The sequence below is a fragment of the Panthera uncia genome, unplaced genomic scaffold (genome assembly GCF_023721935.1).
Source record: "Panthera uncia isolate 11264 unplaced genomic scaffold, Puncia_PCG_1.0 HiC_scaffold_529, whole genome shotgun sequence".
NCBI lineage: Eukaryota > Metazoa > Chordata > Mammalia > Carnivora > Felidae > Panthera > Panthera uncia.
In genome coordinates this window covers 24,568-39,438 of record NW_026059681.1, presented here as the reverse complement: position 1 = coordinate 39,438, position 14,871 = coordinate 24,568, and the positions used below count along the sequence as shown (strand labels likewise).

Sequence of the window (14,871 nt, the reverse complement as noted above, 5' to 3'; positions counted from 1 at the left end):
GATCAAGAGCATGTGACTCTTGATCTCCAGGTTGTGGGTTTGAGCCCCACATGAGGTGTAGAGATTACTTAAAAAGACAAAGAAATTTAAAAGTAGTAAAATGAAACGTGAAATCAATTATAAAGTGAGAATTTATTTCGCTCAATAGATCCAAAATATTATCATTTTTTAAAGTTTATTTAATTATTTTGAGAGAGAGAGAGAGCACATGTGCGAGCAAGTTGGGGAGGGGCAGAGAGAGAGAGAGAGAGAGAGAGAGAATCCCAAGAAGCCTCCCCACTGTCAGTACAGAGATCGACATGGGGCTCGAGCCCACGAACCATGAGATCATGACCTGAGCCAAAATCAAGAGTCAGATGCTTAACTGACTGAGTCACCCAGGCTTATCCATTTTCAAAAGTAGCCTCCACGAGCAACCTGGGGCTCGAACCCACACCCCTGAGATCAAGAGTCGCGTGCTCTACTGACTGAGTCAGCCACGTGCCCCCAAATATTATCAATATTATCATTTTGAAGTGTAATCGACATATATAAGAACCAGAAGATAGTTTACATTTTTTAAATGTTTATTTCTTGAGAGAGAGAGAGAGAGAGAGAGAGAGACAGAACGAGTTGAGGAGGGGCAGAGAGAGAGGGAGATACAGAATCGGAAGCAGGCTCCAGGCTCTGAGCTGTCAGCACACAGTCCGATGCAGGGCTTGAACTCAAGAACTGTGAGATCATGACCTGAGCCGAAGTCGGACGCTCAACCGACTGAGCCCCCCGGGCGCCCCAAGATATTTTCTTAACTTCATACCCGCTCCTCAAAGCACAGTGTGTATTTTGCACGGATAGCAATTGTTGGAGCAGGAGCAGGTGCACTGCAAGGGCTCAGCGGTCACACAGAGCTTAGGACCCCTCCCGACCCCGCACAGTCCCAGCTTTCAGCCCCCCAGCCCTGTGAGAAACCTGAGGGGGGAGACTTGGACCAACAGCTCTATCACCCTGCACCGGGAGGTCCCCAAGGACCCAGAGCCTCAGAGATGCACCTGCTGACTGGGTCCAGTGGCACGGAGACAGTGACAAAAGTGAGACCCAAAACAAGACCGTCACCAGTTACAAAGTAGGGAGTGGGGCAGGACTTCAGTCACTGTCCTCATGTGAACTTTCTGTTCGGGCAGAGAAGAACAAGGTTCCTGGCTCCAGGAAGACCCTCGAAGGTTCCTCAGGTACCGCCCCCTGTTTCGTTCCCTTTTGTTCTGCTTGAGGAGGGTGGTAGGAGATGGTTGAGAACCCATAGGATCGCCGACAAATCTGGCCTCCCTGTGTGCACCATGGAACGTGGACACCCTGACCCTCTGACTCTTCTCCTGGTTCTCAACCATGTCTGGTCTTGACGATGCAAACTCCGATCGTCAGCTCCATCATCCTGACGTGGACAGTTTCCTCGCTCTAGAGCCGCTCTGGCCTAGAGCCCCTCCCCCGGTCACCCCCGTGGGGCTATTTAATTTTTTTTTGTAACGTTTATTTATTTTTGAGACAGAGAGAGACAGAGCATGAACGGGGGAGGGTCAGAGAGAGGGAGACACAGAATCTGAAACAGGCTCTAGGCTCTGAACTGTCAGCACAGAGCCCGACGCGGGGCTCGAACTCACGGACCGCGAGATCGTGACCTGAGCTGAAGTCCGCCGCTCAACCGACTGAGCCACCCAGGCGCCCCCCGTGGGGCTATTTAAAATTCAGTTCACTAAAATGGAAAATCCAGTTTCATGTTTTACGTGCTCAAGAGCTCAGATGAGGGGGTCCCAGTCCCCCTCCGTATCCCCCTGGGATAGCGTCTCTTATACTGGGCCTTGGGAGAGCATTTCCATCTTTGCAGCAGTTCTGTTGGAAACTGCTGGTCTAGACCCTTGCGACTCAAACTCTGGTCCATGGGTGGGCACTGCCGGCGTGTGCCGAGAACTGGCTGGAGATGCAGAGTCTGGGTCTCGTCTCAGACCCACCGAACGAGAACCCGAATCTTAACGAGATCCCCAGTGTTATGTACGCACACTGAAGTTGGACAAGCGCTGGTCTAGACCCCACGCCTTACCTCTCCTGGGACCAGTAGTCGAGGCAGGACTGGAGACTTTGAGGGCTAAAAATGTCCACTGACTGTACCCCTGATCTAGCTCCCTTGCTGACACCAGACCCCTTTCCCTAATTTTTCAGACCCCTATCCCGTCAGGAACTTGAAGGTAGAGGCTCAGACCACCAGCTCCGTCACCCTGATCTGGGAGGAGCCAGATGACCCTGACTTTCAGAACTACGTCTACTGGATCCAGTGGACTGGGAGTGAGACGCAGAACACAACCAACACCAGCTTCGTGGTGGGCGGACTGCAACCCGGGTCCTTGTATGGATTTGCCGTGTGGGCAGAGAAAAATGGAGTCGTCAGCTCCGCGACAGTTTGCAACGCCACCACAGGTGAGTGCCACCTGCTGCAGTTCTCTCTCTCTCCCCTTTAAAAAACGTTTATTTAGGGGCACCTGGGTGGCTCAGTCAGTTGAGCGGCCGACTTCGCTCAGGTCGTGATCTCGCAGTCCGTGAGTTCGAGCCCTGCGTCGGGCTCTGTGCTGACAGCTCGGAGCCTGGAGCCTGTTTCAGATTCTGTGTCTCCCTCTCTCTGACCCTCCCCCGTTCATGCTCTGTCTCTCTCTGTCTCAAAAATAAATAAACGTTACCAAAAAAATTTTTTTAAATAAAAATAAATAAAAAAACGTTTATTTATTTTTGAGCATCTGTTTGGGTCACGTTGACCAGGAGTTGAAGAAAGAACATCACAGGTTCTGAGCTGGGATCATCCAGGGTCTGGGACCCTCTAGAATACAGACATTGAGACTAGGGGGTGTCTCTCCTTAGCCACCAGGACTGTGTAGGGAGTACAGGCATGTTGCCTCAACTGTGGGGACATTAGGTACCATGGAATGTGGACACTCTGACCCTCCGACTCTTCTTCTCCTGGTTCCCAACTGTATCACGGTCTTGAGAATGGAAGCTCAGGCCACCAACTCCATCAGTCAGATTGGGAGGTGCCCCCTGGGCCCTGGCCTTTGGGACTACACTTATTGGGTCCAGTGAACTGGAGAGGGAGACAGAATTGAGACCCAACACTTATCCAAAACTTCAGTTTCACGGTAGAGGGACCCAAAACTGGGACCTTGTATAAATTCTCTCTGTGTGGGCAGAAAAGAATGAATTCTGTGCTGGTTCCAGACAAGAACCCCAGTAAGCCCCCCGATGACAAACATCAATGCCCACTCTCTCTTTTGGTGAGAGCTGAAGAACCAGCAAAGAGAGCACCACCTTTGGGTTCTGGGATGCAGCCACCATCTTTACAGTCTTGCCGAGCAGTGCCCAAATCCTGAGTCCACAGGAGAGAGGTGGCCTTTTCTGGGGACCGGCCTGTCTGGGAGTCTGCGGCTGAGCATAAGGCTGCAGGTGTCCCGTCCCTACCCCCAGGTTCCATGTCTAGAAATGCTCTTTAACAAGGCTGGCTGCCCCAGGAGGAGGTCTGTCCGTGTGTTTTGGATTCTCGTGGACCAGGGAGAGGATATTCTGACCCTCTGTTCCTTCTGCCAGTCCCCAACGCAGTGATGAGCCTCAGTGTGCAGAAGCAGACCAACAGCTCCATCACCTTGAGCTGGACAGCTCCCCAGGACCCAGATCATCCTCTCTACACCTACGGGGTCTCATGGGTCAAGGAGAGCACCAGCGCCATTAGCATCCGGAACACCACAGATACCGGGATCATACTAACAGAACTGGAAGCTGGGAGCTTGTACATCGTCACCGTCTGGGCAGAGAGGAATGAGGTCAGCAGTGACAACCAGACACTCACTGGAGCCACTGGTGAGACTCGCGCTAGTTCTAGACAGAGCCAGTACTATTGGAATGGGAGAGAGAGAGGGTTGGGGAGACTTGGTGACCCCATCTAGCCTCATAGAACCTTGAGCTTGTAAGTCTGCCTTCTAGGAAGAGTCCGTCCTCTGCAGCCAGAACTTTCTAATTGCGAGGTCTGTCTTTGGGGATGAAGAGAGCCCCTGACCATCCAGCACCACCCCTCAGGAACCAACAAAGCCAGAAGACAGAAGGGCACAGCTCATCCCAGTATACTAGCTGAACCCCAAGCAACCCAGCTCTCAGCCTATATGTGAAGGGTTCCAAGTGTGACAGGAGCCAAAATTGCCCCCAGGAACTAGGTTCACTGTGTGTGCATGGAGCCTGGAACTGTTTAGTCTTCGGCTATTTGGGCTAAGAAGACTAAAGACAACAGCTCCGTCAAGAAAGAAGGGCCCGGGGGCGCCTGGGTGGCTCAGTCGGTTAAGCGTCCGACTTCAGCTCAGGTCACGATCTCGCGGTCCGTGAGTTCGAGCCCCGCGTTGGGCTCTGGCCTCATGGCTCAGAGCCTGGAGCCTGCTTCTGATTCTGTGTCTCCCTCTCTCTCTGCCCCTGCCCCGTTCATGCTCTGTCTCAAAAATAAATAAAACGTTAAAAAAAATGTTTAAAAAAAAGAAAGAAAGAAGGGCCTGGAAGTAAGGAAGGACCCTGCCTCGGTCTGCTCACCTGAAAAAGGTGATGCGTAGGACCCAGGGCGATAGACTCAGGACAGAGTGGGCCCCGGTGATCCTGGTCCCCACCTGGCCTCTTTTCTGCGGTTCACTCTTCTCAGCAAGTGGACTCGTCTGGTGACTGAGGGGTCAGGGGAGGTGGGCAGGCTCAGACGGGAGGGTCCTTGAGGATACACCCGCCCCCTTGACCTCCTGTCCTCCCTCCTCAGCTCCCAACACAGTCATGGATCTACACAAGGAAAACCAGACGAACAACTCAATCATCCTGCGGTGGAAGGTCCCCACAGACCCTCACTCTCAGCTCTACATGTACTGGGTCCAGTGGACCCCTGGGGGATATCCCCAGGGACAGCAAGACCCCCAGGGACATCAGACCAACCACACAGGCAGGACCAATGACAGTTGGTATGAGGTGCAGACCCTGGAACCCGGGACTCTGTACACCTTCAGGGTGTGGGCAGACACGAACAACGTGACCAGTTATGCGCAGAGCCTCCTTGCATCCACAGGTGAGATGGGCCCCCTTCTACCTGGTGGGAGCTGAGGTGGGGTCCGGGGGCAATGGGAAGAGTGGACTCCAAATCCCATCAGGCCATGGGGTCATGCCTTGCTAAGCTGCAGTGATACAGAGAGCCCAAGGGCTCATGGGAGTGGTAGTCCGAAGGGATCTGTTGCGTGTCCATTGGGGGAGGACAGAAAATGAGAGCTGAAGAGAGGTGTTTTGGTTTTGGGAGGGAAAGGATGTGCTAGTTCTCAGAGAATTGGCACCAGCGGTGGGAAGTGGGGGTAGGGTGGGGAGATGGAAAGGCACCCTTATGGCTCCTACTGACTCCTCCTGTCCCCTCCACCCAGCCCCGAGCCCAGTCACCATCACCTCCTGCATCAGCACCTCTGGGGGCCACGGGGTCATCTTGACCTGGTCCTGCCCCGTGGGAGGCTACGAGGCCTTTGAGTTGCAGGTGGGTGGACAGCGGGACTGCCAGAATGGATCGTCCTGTGGGAGGGGCGTGTCTCTGTGGGATCTCCAGCCAGCTCAGTCTTACCCAGCCACCGTCACCACCATCTGGGATGGAATGAGGGCCCCGTCTGCCCCTGTGACCTGCCACACGGAGAATGCAGGTGAGCAGATCCCCACGGGGACAGAGCTACGGTGAAAGGCTCTCTAGATCCCATCGGGCTCTGTTGTGAAGGAGCCTTACCTACACAAGGGGTCCTTTGTGTTTCCCTGTTTGCTTTCTTTGCTGCTTTCTTCAAAACCGCTCTCTTGAGATATAATTCACATACCATACAATTCACCCACTGACAGTGTACAGCTAATGGCTTCACTACACCCACAGGACTTGGCCAACCCATCACTCTTACACTATTGTCATTACTCACTAAAGAAAAATCACCTCCTTACACCATCAGCCCCTAATTCCCTCACTTCCCCACCAGCCTGGCCTCGGTAATCTCAAATTTATCTTCTGTCTCTGTAGATTTGCTTGTTCTGGACGCCTCCTAAAAATATCATCATCCTTCTGTGATGTATATCATCAGTCTTTGGTGGCCGGCTTCTCTCACCTGCTGTACCGTTTCTAAGGTCCATCAATGTTGTAGCACGTATCGGTGCTTCATTGCTTTTTATTGTTAAATAATATTCCACCATACGCAGGGACCACATTTCGTTTATCCGTTCGTCTGTGGATGGGTCCGTTGGGTGGTCTCCACTCTTTGGCTATTACGAGTAATGGTGCTATGGACATTCATGTACCCATTCCTGTGCAGAAAGGAACTTTCTTTCTCTTGGGTATATCTCCAGGAGTGGAGTTGTGGGATCAAGTACTTAACTCTGTGTTTATCTTCTGGAGAAGTGCCAAACTTTCTTTCCCCAACACGACTGCACCATTTTCCACTCATCGGTGGCGTATTTGGGAGAGGTTTGGGCCTCATACTTAGTAAAACTCTGATCATATACCTTTGATGGTGGCCATAAGCTTCACTGGGCCCCATCTGTCACCTTCTATGAATCAGGACCTCTTATAAGATTGCGTCTCTGAGATGGCAGGTTGGAGCGATGATAAATAGATGCCCAACTGGGCTTCTCTGGTTCCTGCTGCCCAGGAACGTCTCTTGCTTAGCAGCAAAGAGGGTCTCTGGAAGGGAGAGGAAAGATGCCCGTGTCCAATTCATGGGGACCAGGTCCATTAGGGGAATGGGCTGTGTGAGACCCTTCCAGAGCCTGTTGACAGGTCCTCGTAACCAGGGCTGTTGGGAAGCTGCATCCTGGGGCCACGACAGCTGATGGAGGCAGGCTGTGGGCTGGAGTCTGCTCCAAGACCAGGTATCTAAGGACAGACCCTGAGGGATCTGTGCCCATTAGAGCCTGGGGCCAAGACCGTGGGCACCACCACTGCAGGGGTGCCCTTCTGCTAGCAAACAGAACCTCTGAGAACACGAACCTCTGTTCTGGCGGGAGGCATCAATGCCATCAATGTGGTTTCTCAATCTTGACCCTACTGACATTTGGGGATGGATCGTTCTTTGCTGTGGGGGCCGTCCTGTACATTGTAGGATGTTGAGCAGTGCCCCTGACCCCCGCCTGCTGGATGCCAGTGCGACACCACTCCCATGGTGCCAACCCAGAATGTCCCCAGACATCGGTGACAGAATCGCCCACGCCGAGAATCATTAATCTGGGCCAAGGAGGGGAAGAGGCACTCTGGCAGCCAGGTTACCTGAGCAAATGATACCTTTGGACCAGGCTCCTCGGGAAAGTTGGGTGGGAGGTGGGGCTCTATCCAGAGGCTTTCTCCTCTCCTTTCTCTGCCCTCGCATCTGCCCTGTCAGCCCTCTGGTCACAGTCTGGGTGAGGACAGAGGTAGGAGAGACAGGTTGCCAGTGGAAGAGGCCAACTCCAACGGTCCCCGTACTTCCTAACCCAGGGGTCGTCGCTGGAGCCATTGTCGGTGTGGTCCTGTTTCTCATCCTGGTGGGCCTGCTGATTTTCTTCCTGAAGAAGAGGTGGGACTCGTCACAGGGCTGACTGACCATCTTTGGGTGGGGACGGGGTGGCAGGGAGAGGGTGAGGATCCCTGTTCCGGCCTGACCCCCCCCCCCCAAGCCTTCTGTTCCAATGTCTCTTTCCCAGGCACAAGAAGAGCCAGAGGAAACCGGCACCCAAGGTTCTGGGCTCCAGGTAAGCAGAAAGTGCTGGAGAAGTATCTGGAAGAAGCACTGTCAGGTCAAATCGAGGGGTGCTTGCTGGTCACCGGATAGGTCAACGGGTGGGCTCAGCGCACCCCGACACGCAATGCTCTCTGCCCCAAGGATCGCAAGCCTTTCATCACCCCCCTCCAGCCTGGGCCGGGGGCTCTGGAACCAACTCCAGCTCTGGGATTATGTTCATCCAACAAAAGATTCACTCAGCACGTGTATCATGTGTCAGGCACTGTTCCAGGCACAGAGGACACCGTGAGAGAAACAAAGATTCCTGCCTTCGTGAAGCTTACATTCGAGCACAAAAAATCATTAATAAACAAGATAATAGAGGTTGTGATACAGGAGGCAGTAGAGCAAGAAGTGGCAATAGAAAAGGTAGAAGCCTATTTTGTTTTATTATTTTTTCCTTTTGTTTTTGAGAGAGAGTGCAAGCGGGGGAGGGGCAGAGAGAGCGAGAGAGTGAGAGTGAGAGAGAGAATCTTAAGCAGGTTTCATGCCCAGCACAGAGCCCAACGTGGGGTTCCGTCTCCCAACCGTGAGATCGTGACCTGAGCTGAAAGCAAGAGTTGGACACTTAACCTCCTGAGCCACCCAGGCGCCCCAGAAAAGGTAGAAGAATATTTAAGATAGGGTGTTAAAATTAGAGAAAATTGGAGAAAATTGTCCAGGTAAAGCCATACCAAGAAGATGACTAAGAGGAAGTCATTTGTGCACAGACTCATGTGCACATCTTGGGAAATGGCGTTCCAGGAAGAGGGACCAGCAGGTGCAAAGGCCCTGGGGCAGGAGCATGCTTGGAGCGTTTAGAGAATGTTGGGTATCTTGGCGACTGAGCAGAGTGGCACCAGAGTGTCACGTGAGGGAAGCGGGTCCAGGAAGAAGACAGGAGCAGCACTAAATGCTGCTGAGCCATCCCTCCAAGGATGGACTGAGAGGAGACCCTTAGAATTGGAGATAAGGAGGGGCACCTGGGTGCCTCAGTTGGTTGAGCATCCGTCCGACTTCGCCTCAGGTCATGATCTCCCAGTTCGAGGGTTCGAGCCCCGCGTCGGACTCTGTGCTGACAGCTCGGAGCCTGGAGCCTGCTTCCGATTCTGTGTCTCCCTCTCACTCTGCTCCTCCCCCACTCACGCTCTGTCTCTCTCTCTCAAAAGTAAATAAACATTAAAAAAATTAAAAAAAAAGAATTGGAGATAAGGAGGCAAATAGGATAGGGGGACTTTGGGGAAAGGGGTCACTCCCCTGTGGAGTGGTGCTGCAGACACCAGGCATTGGTGATGTGGAGAAAAGAAGCAGAGAAAACTGGTGTGTGTGAGCAGTTTAAATGTGCACGGGCTGTGTTAACAGGCTTTGTTGTTGCTTAGGTGTGATAAAGGCAACAGATCCCAAGAGTCCTCAGTAAGTCACACAGTCTCAGTCGGGAGGCAGGGGAGGTGGGGACAATGGTGGGCAAGAGCCTTAGTTATGGTTTCCGTGGGAAGGAATGGGTAGCTCGAGCCCAGTGCAATGATTTGGGCGAGCTCCGGGGTGTAAGGGCTGCCTCTGGTTGTCAGGCACCCGGCCCTGAGGGCTGAGGGCAGGTGCATAGTGGCTCAGTGTGTGAGAGCCACTTGCACGAGGTGGTGGGCGTGTGGGCTTGACCACTGCTCAAGAAGGGGGACGGACTGGCCTCTAGCCCCCGGCCTCCGAACTGGGTCAAGACAGTGTTTATAAAGCTGTCTTACAAGAGGACGAGCAAGAAGGAGCTGGAGCTGCGTGAGGTCAAAGAATTAAAAAAAAAAATGTTTAATGTTTATTTATTTTTGAGAGAGAGACAGCCAGCAGGGGAGGGGCAGAGAGAGAGGGAGACACAGAATCGGAAGCAGGCTCCAGGCTCTGAGCCGTCAGCACAGAGCCTGAAGCGAGACTCGAACTCACGAGCTCACGCTGAAATGACGTAGCTACCCAGGCGCCCCCACTGTTGTGCAGCTGTCCCCACCGTCTGTCTCCAGAACTTTTTCATCTTGCAAAACCCAAACTCTGTCCCCATTGAACAGGATCCCCCCTCCGCCTCCATCAGCCCCTGGTGCCCCGCCCGGTCTACTCTCTGTCTCTGTGGATTTGACTCCTCTAGGGACCTCACAGAAGTGGATTCACACAGTATTGGTCCTTCTGTGACTGGCTTATCTGAGCTAGCATAATGTTCCCCAGGTTCACCCATGATGTGGCCTGTGTCCACACACAGAGAGAGTGAGCAGGGCAGGGGCAGAGAGAGAGGGGTGAGAGAGAGAATCCCAAGCAGGCTCTGTACTGTCAGCGGGGCTCGATCTCCTGAACTGGGAGATCATGACCTGAGCCGAAATCAAGTCTGATGAAGTTAAGTCTGATGCTTAACTGACTGAGCTACCCAAGTGCCCCATATTTGAAAAAAATTTAAAACACTGAATTGATAGATCCTGAGAACAGATATTGGTTGCCCGAGGCAGAGGGTGGAGGGTAGTTGAGTCGGGAGAAGGGGGTCAAAAGAAATAAAGAGCGACCCCCCCCCCAAAAAAAAGGCCCAGGGGTGTCTGGGTGGCTCAGTGACTTCAGCTCAGGTCATGATCTCACGGTTTGTGAGTTCCAGCCCCACGGCGGACTCTGCTGACAGCTCAGAGCCTGCTTGGGCTTCTGTCTCTCTCTCTGCCCCTCCCCCGCTTGCTCTCTGCCTCTCAAAATAGATAAAAATAAACTTAAAAAAAAAAAAGCCCTTTCTTTTATCCCAAGGTCACATGGCCAAGGGAAGTTAAACTCTGCCCTTTTCCCACAGCCTCCTGGAGAACATCCCGGCACAAGACTTTGCTGCCCACGTGAGGAAGAATGAGAGGGATGCCAATGGCGGCTTCGCAATGGAGTACCAGGTGTGGTGACAAGCGAGGGGCTGAGCTGAGCCCCACGTGCCCACCCCAGACCTTGCCACACCTTTGCTTATGCAAAAAAATTCAGGCACAATTATGTTTTCGCCTGTGACACCGTTACGGGCCCTCGGGTCAGCCCTAAAGAAACACGTTGGCTTCCCCGTGTTGTGTCTTCTGTCGCCTATCTCTCTGGTCCCCGCTGTCCCCCAAGCCTCCCCAATGCCCTGCGGGGTGATGGTACACGTTTCTGTGGGTGCTACAGAATTCCAGGGCGCGGGGGTGAGTGGGGCGGTGCTGAACGGGGGTGTCCTCCGGGGAAGATGGAGAGACTCCAGGGTCCATGCTCGCCCCCTCTCTCTCTGCCTCTGCCCGCAGCGATTGGCTCTGGAGGGCACCAAGCAGTCGCAAATGGTGGCCTCAGCTCTCGAAAACAGTGCCAAGAACCGTTACCGAAATGTGCTACCCTGTGAGTCTTAAGGCCTCTGCTGACTTTACCCCTGGCTGTGACTTTGTCAATACCCCATCCCTGGCCCCTTCCCTTATTCCCTATGGGACACAAAGCTCTTACCCGCTGTGAGGGGGGCACCCGGCCCATTGCTCCCTGCTGAGGTCAATCCACCCTTCTTAGGGCTCCCAGAGCCTGTGTGCCCTCAGCGTGACCTCTGTCCCTGGGTCTCAGTCTTGTCTCCATACCTTCCTGGGTCTCCCACGCCTGTCTCTGCTTCACTAATGCTGGCCTCTTCCTCTAGACGACTGGTCCCGGGTGTCCCTGAAGCCCCACCAGGAGGAACCAGGCTCCGACTACATCAACGCCAGCTTCATACCTGTAAGGTTGTGGCTGCGAACCGGGAGGGCGTTGAGCAAAGCTGAGCAGAGAAGGACTGGAGGGGGTTGTGACTTGCCTGTTTTCTCCCATCAGGGTCTCTGGGGCCCCCGCGAGTTCATTGCAGCCCAGGGCCCCCTGCCCCAGACGGTGGCTGACTTCTGGCGCCTGGTGTGGGAGCAGCAGAGCCGCACCCTGGTCATGCTGACCAACTGTGTGGAGTCCGGCCGGGTGAGGGATCCGCAGGGTCTAGGTGTTGAGCCTTGACCTCCCATGTGACCCCAACCTCCTCCAGTACCCTCAGCCCATCCATTGGTCCATATAACCCAGTGGCCTTGAGAAGGAGGGGTCCTCCTGGCTGGGATGAATCTACACCTGGCTGCCTGTAGGTCTTGCCTCATCACCAGGCACTGAGTACAAGAGCCCCGGTGTAGATGGGCATCAGGACAGGTTCTCTGACCTCTCAGTCGTCCCCCAGGTGAAGTGTGAGTACTACTGGCCTCTAGACACCCAGCCATGCACATATGGGCACCTACAAGTGGCCCTGGAGGGTGAGAAGGTGCTGGAGAACTGGACAGTACGAGACCTGAGGGTCCGGCACGTAAGTCTGCTCCACCCTGCCAGCCCCACCCCGATCCTCGCTCCCTCCCCCAGAACTATCTGGGCAGTCGACTCCTCAGAACCCCTCCTGAAGCCTAGACTTCCGTCACCGTCTCAGGGGACCACAGTGTGCCCAGGGATGCCCCCCACCAGTCAGAAACCAGCCCACCCTGGGGTGCTGAGCGCTCCCTCCCCAGCCTCCCCTCCCTCTCTCTAGATCCAAGAGCAGAAGACACTACGTGTACGTCAGTTCCACTACATGACCTGGCCAGACCACGGCGTCCCCCACTCCCCAGACCCCTTGCTGGCCTTCCGGAAGATGGTCCGGCAGTGGCTGGACCAGACCGTGGAGGGAGGCCCCCCCATTGTGCACTGCAGGTGAGGACCCGCTGGCTCTAAGAGAACGGCCCCTGCCGGTTTCAGGAACCAGAACCTTCTATAGGAGATGGAAGAGAGGAAGAGGGGAATGCGTTGGTGGAGAGAAGGGAGGAAGGGGTGAGGGGTAGGAGAGAGAAACAGTCAAAGGTTTTGAGAAACATTTGAAACACCTCCAGTGCACGCTGGGAACCTCATCCTGCCCATCACTCTCCTGTCGTCGATACTGAAGACTGTAGAGGAGGTTATGGGGGGGGGGGGGGGGCACGGAAAGGGGCTTGCTCCAGAGTGGCCGACAGCCTCTGAAATGGAAGCTCTGGTTACAGTGACAGTCGCATTCAGGGAGCACGTACCGCCAGTGACGTGATGGAAACTCCACAGTCACGGTCTTGCTGGTCCTCAGGGCAACCTCATGACCGAAAGGGTTTCCTCCCCATTACAGCGCTGGGGAAACCCAGTCAGAAAGCGTACGTCTTGGGTTCAAGGCGTAAGGGGTCAAGCTGATGCCTGTGGTGGCACTCTTACATTCTCTGCTGAACCGTGTCCTAACACCTGCCCTGTCCCAGGATAGCACCCCCCGGAGGTGTCCCCAGCAGAGGGTCATCCCCTCCCCCAAGCACAGAAGGGACTCCTGCATAATGGTTTAGACGATTGATTTGAACCGGAAAAAGGATCGAAGCACTGGTTCATTCCACCATGTGGAAGAACCTTGATAACACGGTGCTGAGTGAAATGAGACAGACACGACAGGTCACATGTAGTAGGATCCCGTTTATGGGAGATGTCCAGAATAGGTAAGCCCACAGAGCCAGATTGATGGTCACCAGGGGCTGGGGAGAGCGGAGAGTGGGGAGCGACTGCTTAGCGGGTACAGGGTCTCCTTCTGGGGGGACGAAAGTGTCTGGGAACTAATTAGATGTGGTGGTCACACAACATCGCGAATATACTAAATGGCACTGAACTGTTTACTTTAAAATGGGTTTATGTTTAAAAAATATTTTTGAATGGTCAGCTTGGGAGTTCCTTTTTCTTGTGTATGAACTCCAGAGTGACCTGGGACAGACAAGCGACCTCACTGTGCTCAGCCTCCATTTCTCCATCTGTAAAATGGGCGTGCTGTTAGCTCCTACTTCTCAGGCTTGGGAAAAGTGACAAGGGCGCGTAGGGCATTGGAGGCAGGGCCGGGCAGACAGAAGGAGCTCCAGGCAGAGTCACACACAGTGGCTTTTACCACTTACACGGTATCCCCCCAGAATGCTATCTTGCTGAATAATATACTCTGATCCCGGATGCTCCAAAAATAGATCCTTCCAATCAGCCAAGACTCCCCCTTCCTGTGACCTGACCCCTTCTTGTTCCTGCCTAGTGCTGGCGTGGGCCGCACAGGCACCTTCATTGCCCTGGATGTCCTGCTGAGGCAGCTGGAGCATGAGCGTTTTGTGGGAGCCTTCAGCTACGTGCGGAAGATGAGGGAGAGCAGGCCTCTCATGCTACAGACTGAGGTGATGGGGTTCCCGAGGGCACAGGGGGGTGGGGGTGGGGCCTGGGGGGAAAGCAGGCCCAGGCTCAGAAGGGCACCCCTCACCCCCTGCCCCGTGCTCCTCCCCAGGCCCAGTACGTGTTCCTGCACCAGTGCATCCTGCGGGGTCTCCAGCAGTCACCCCTAGCCCCAGCAGAGAAAGGGGCTTCGTACGAGAACCCGCTGTATGAGCATGTCTAAGCCACAAGAGACTTGAGACCCCAGTGGAGACTCAGACTCTGGATCTCCACTTGAGCCCAGATTCCTGGAGCCCTGGGAGAGCAGAGGGCTGGGGTCCCAGACACCTGAGTCTTGCCGGAGGAGGGGAGGCCTGGGTGTCTAAACTGTTTCCCTGGAGGACAGAGGGCAGGTGGGAGTGGGTATCCTGGATTCCTGGTCCCTTGGAGGAGGAGGGATGGGAGCTAGGCTTTCCTAGTTCTTCGAGGGAGGAGGAGGCTGGAGGCCTAGGCTGCTGGATTCTGGGGAAGGAAGAAATTCGCATCTGGAAATCTAGCTACCCCTGGTGCAAAGGCAGACAGGATCCATCCCATTTTTTATTCCAGAAACCAAATCTGTCTTCTAGGATCTGAGATTTCCCTGCACCCCACTGCGTGTACATATCTTTTTCTTCTATCCCATAATTTATTAAATCACTATTCTCCCCCAGGGATGCTTGCTATAGTGGATTTCTGGGTCTGGAAATAATATTGGGGTGGGAGTGGGGCTGGATTCCTGATGTTTAAGCACTGAGGTAAATGTCCTAGGGAAGAAGCGAGACCCATAATTTTGCACCCGAAAAAAAATGTGTTTGGATGGTTAAGTCTCTTAGAGAGGGCTGGAGGTCCACACTGTGTTCCAGCGTCTGTCCGGTTCCTGAAGCCAGGAGCA

At 54.1% G+C, this 14,871-nt stretch overlaps 1 protein-coding gene across 1 annotated transcript; it reads left to right on the top strand.

Moving 5' to 3' along the window:
• Nucleotides 1-2,168: 2,168 nt before the first annotated feature.
• LOC125918197 (receptor-type tyrosine-protein phosphatase H-like) lies at nucleotides 2,169-14,837 on the top strand (the record flags this gene model as incomplete). The annotated part of the gene is made up of 14 exons (XM_049624229.1): nucleotides 2,169-2,445; nucleotides 3,601-3,870; nucleotides 4,799-5,098; nucleotides 5,442-5,708; nucleotides 7,514-7,592; nucleotides 7,720-7,767; nucleotides 10,579-10,669; nucleotides 11,042-11,132; nucleotides 11,416-11,492; nucleotides 11,586-11,720; nucleotides 11,968-12,090; nucleotides 12,307-12,467; nucleotides 13,831-13,966; nucleotides 14,074-14,837. Coding segments are annotated over 14 exons (2,166 nt in total), but the record flags the coding sequence as incomplete, so codon positions are not given.
• Between the last annotated feature and the right edge of the window lie 34 nt (nucleotides 14,838-14,871).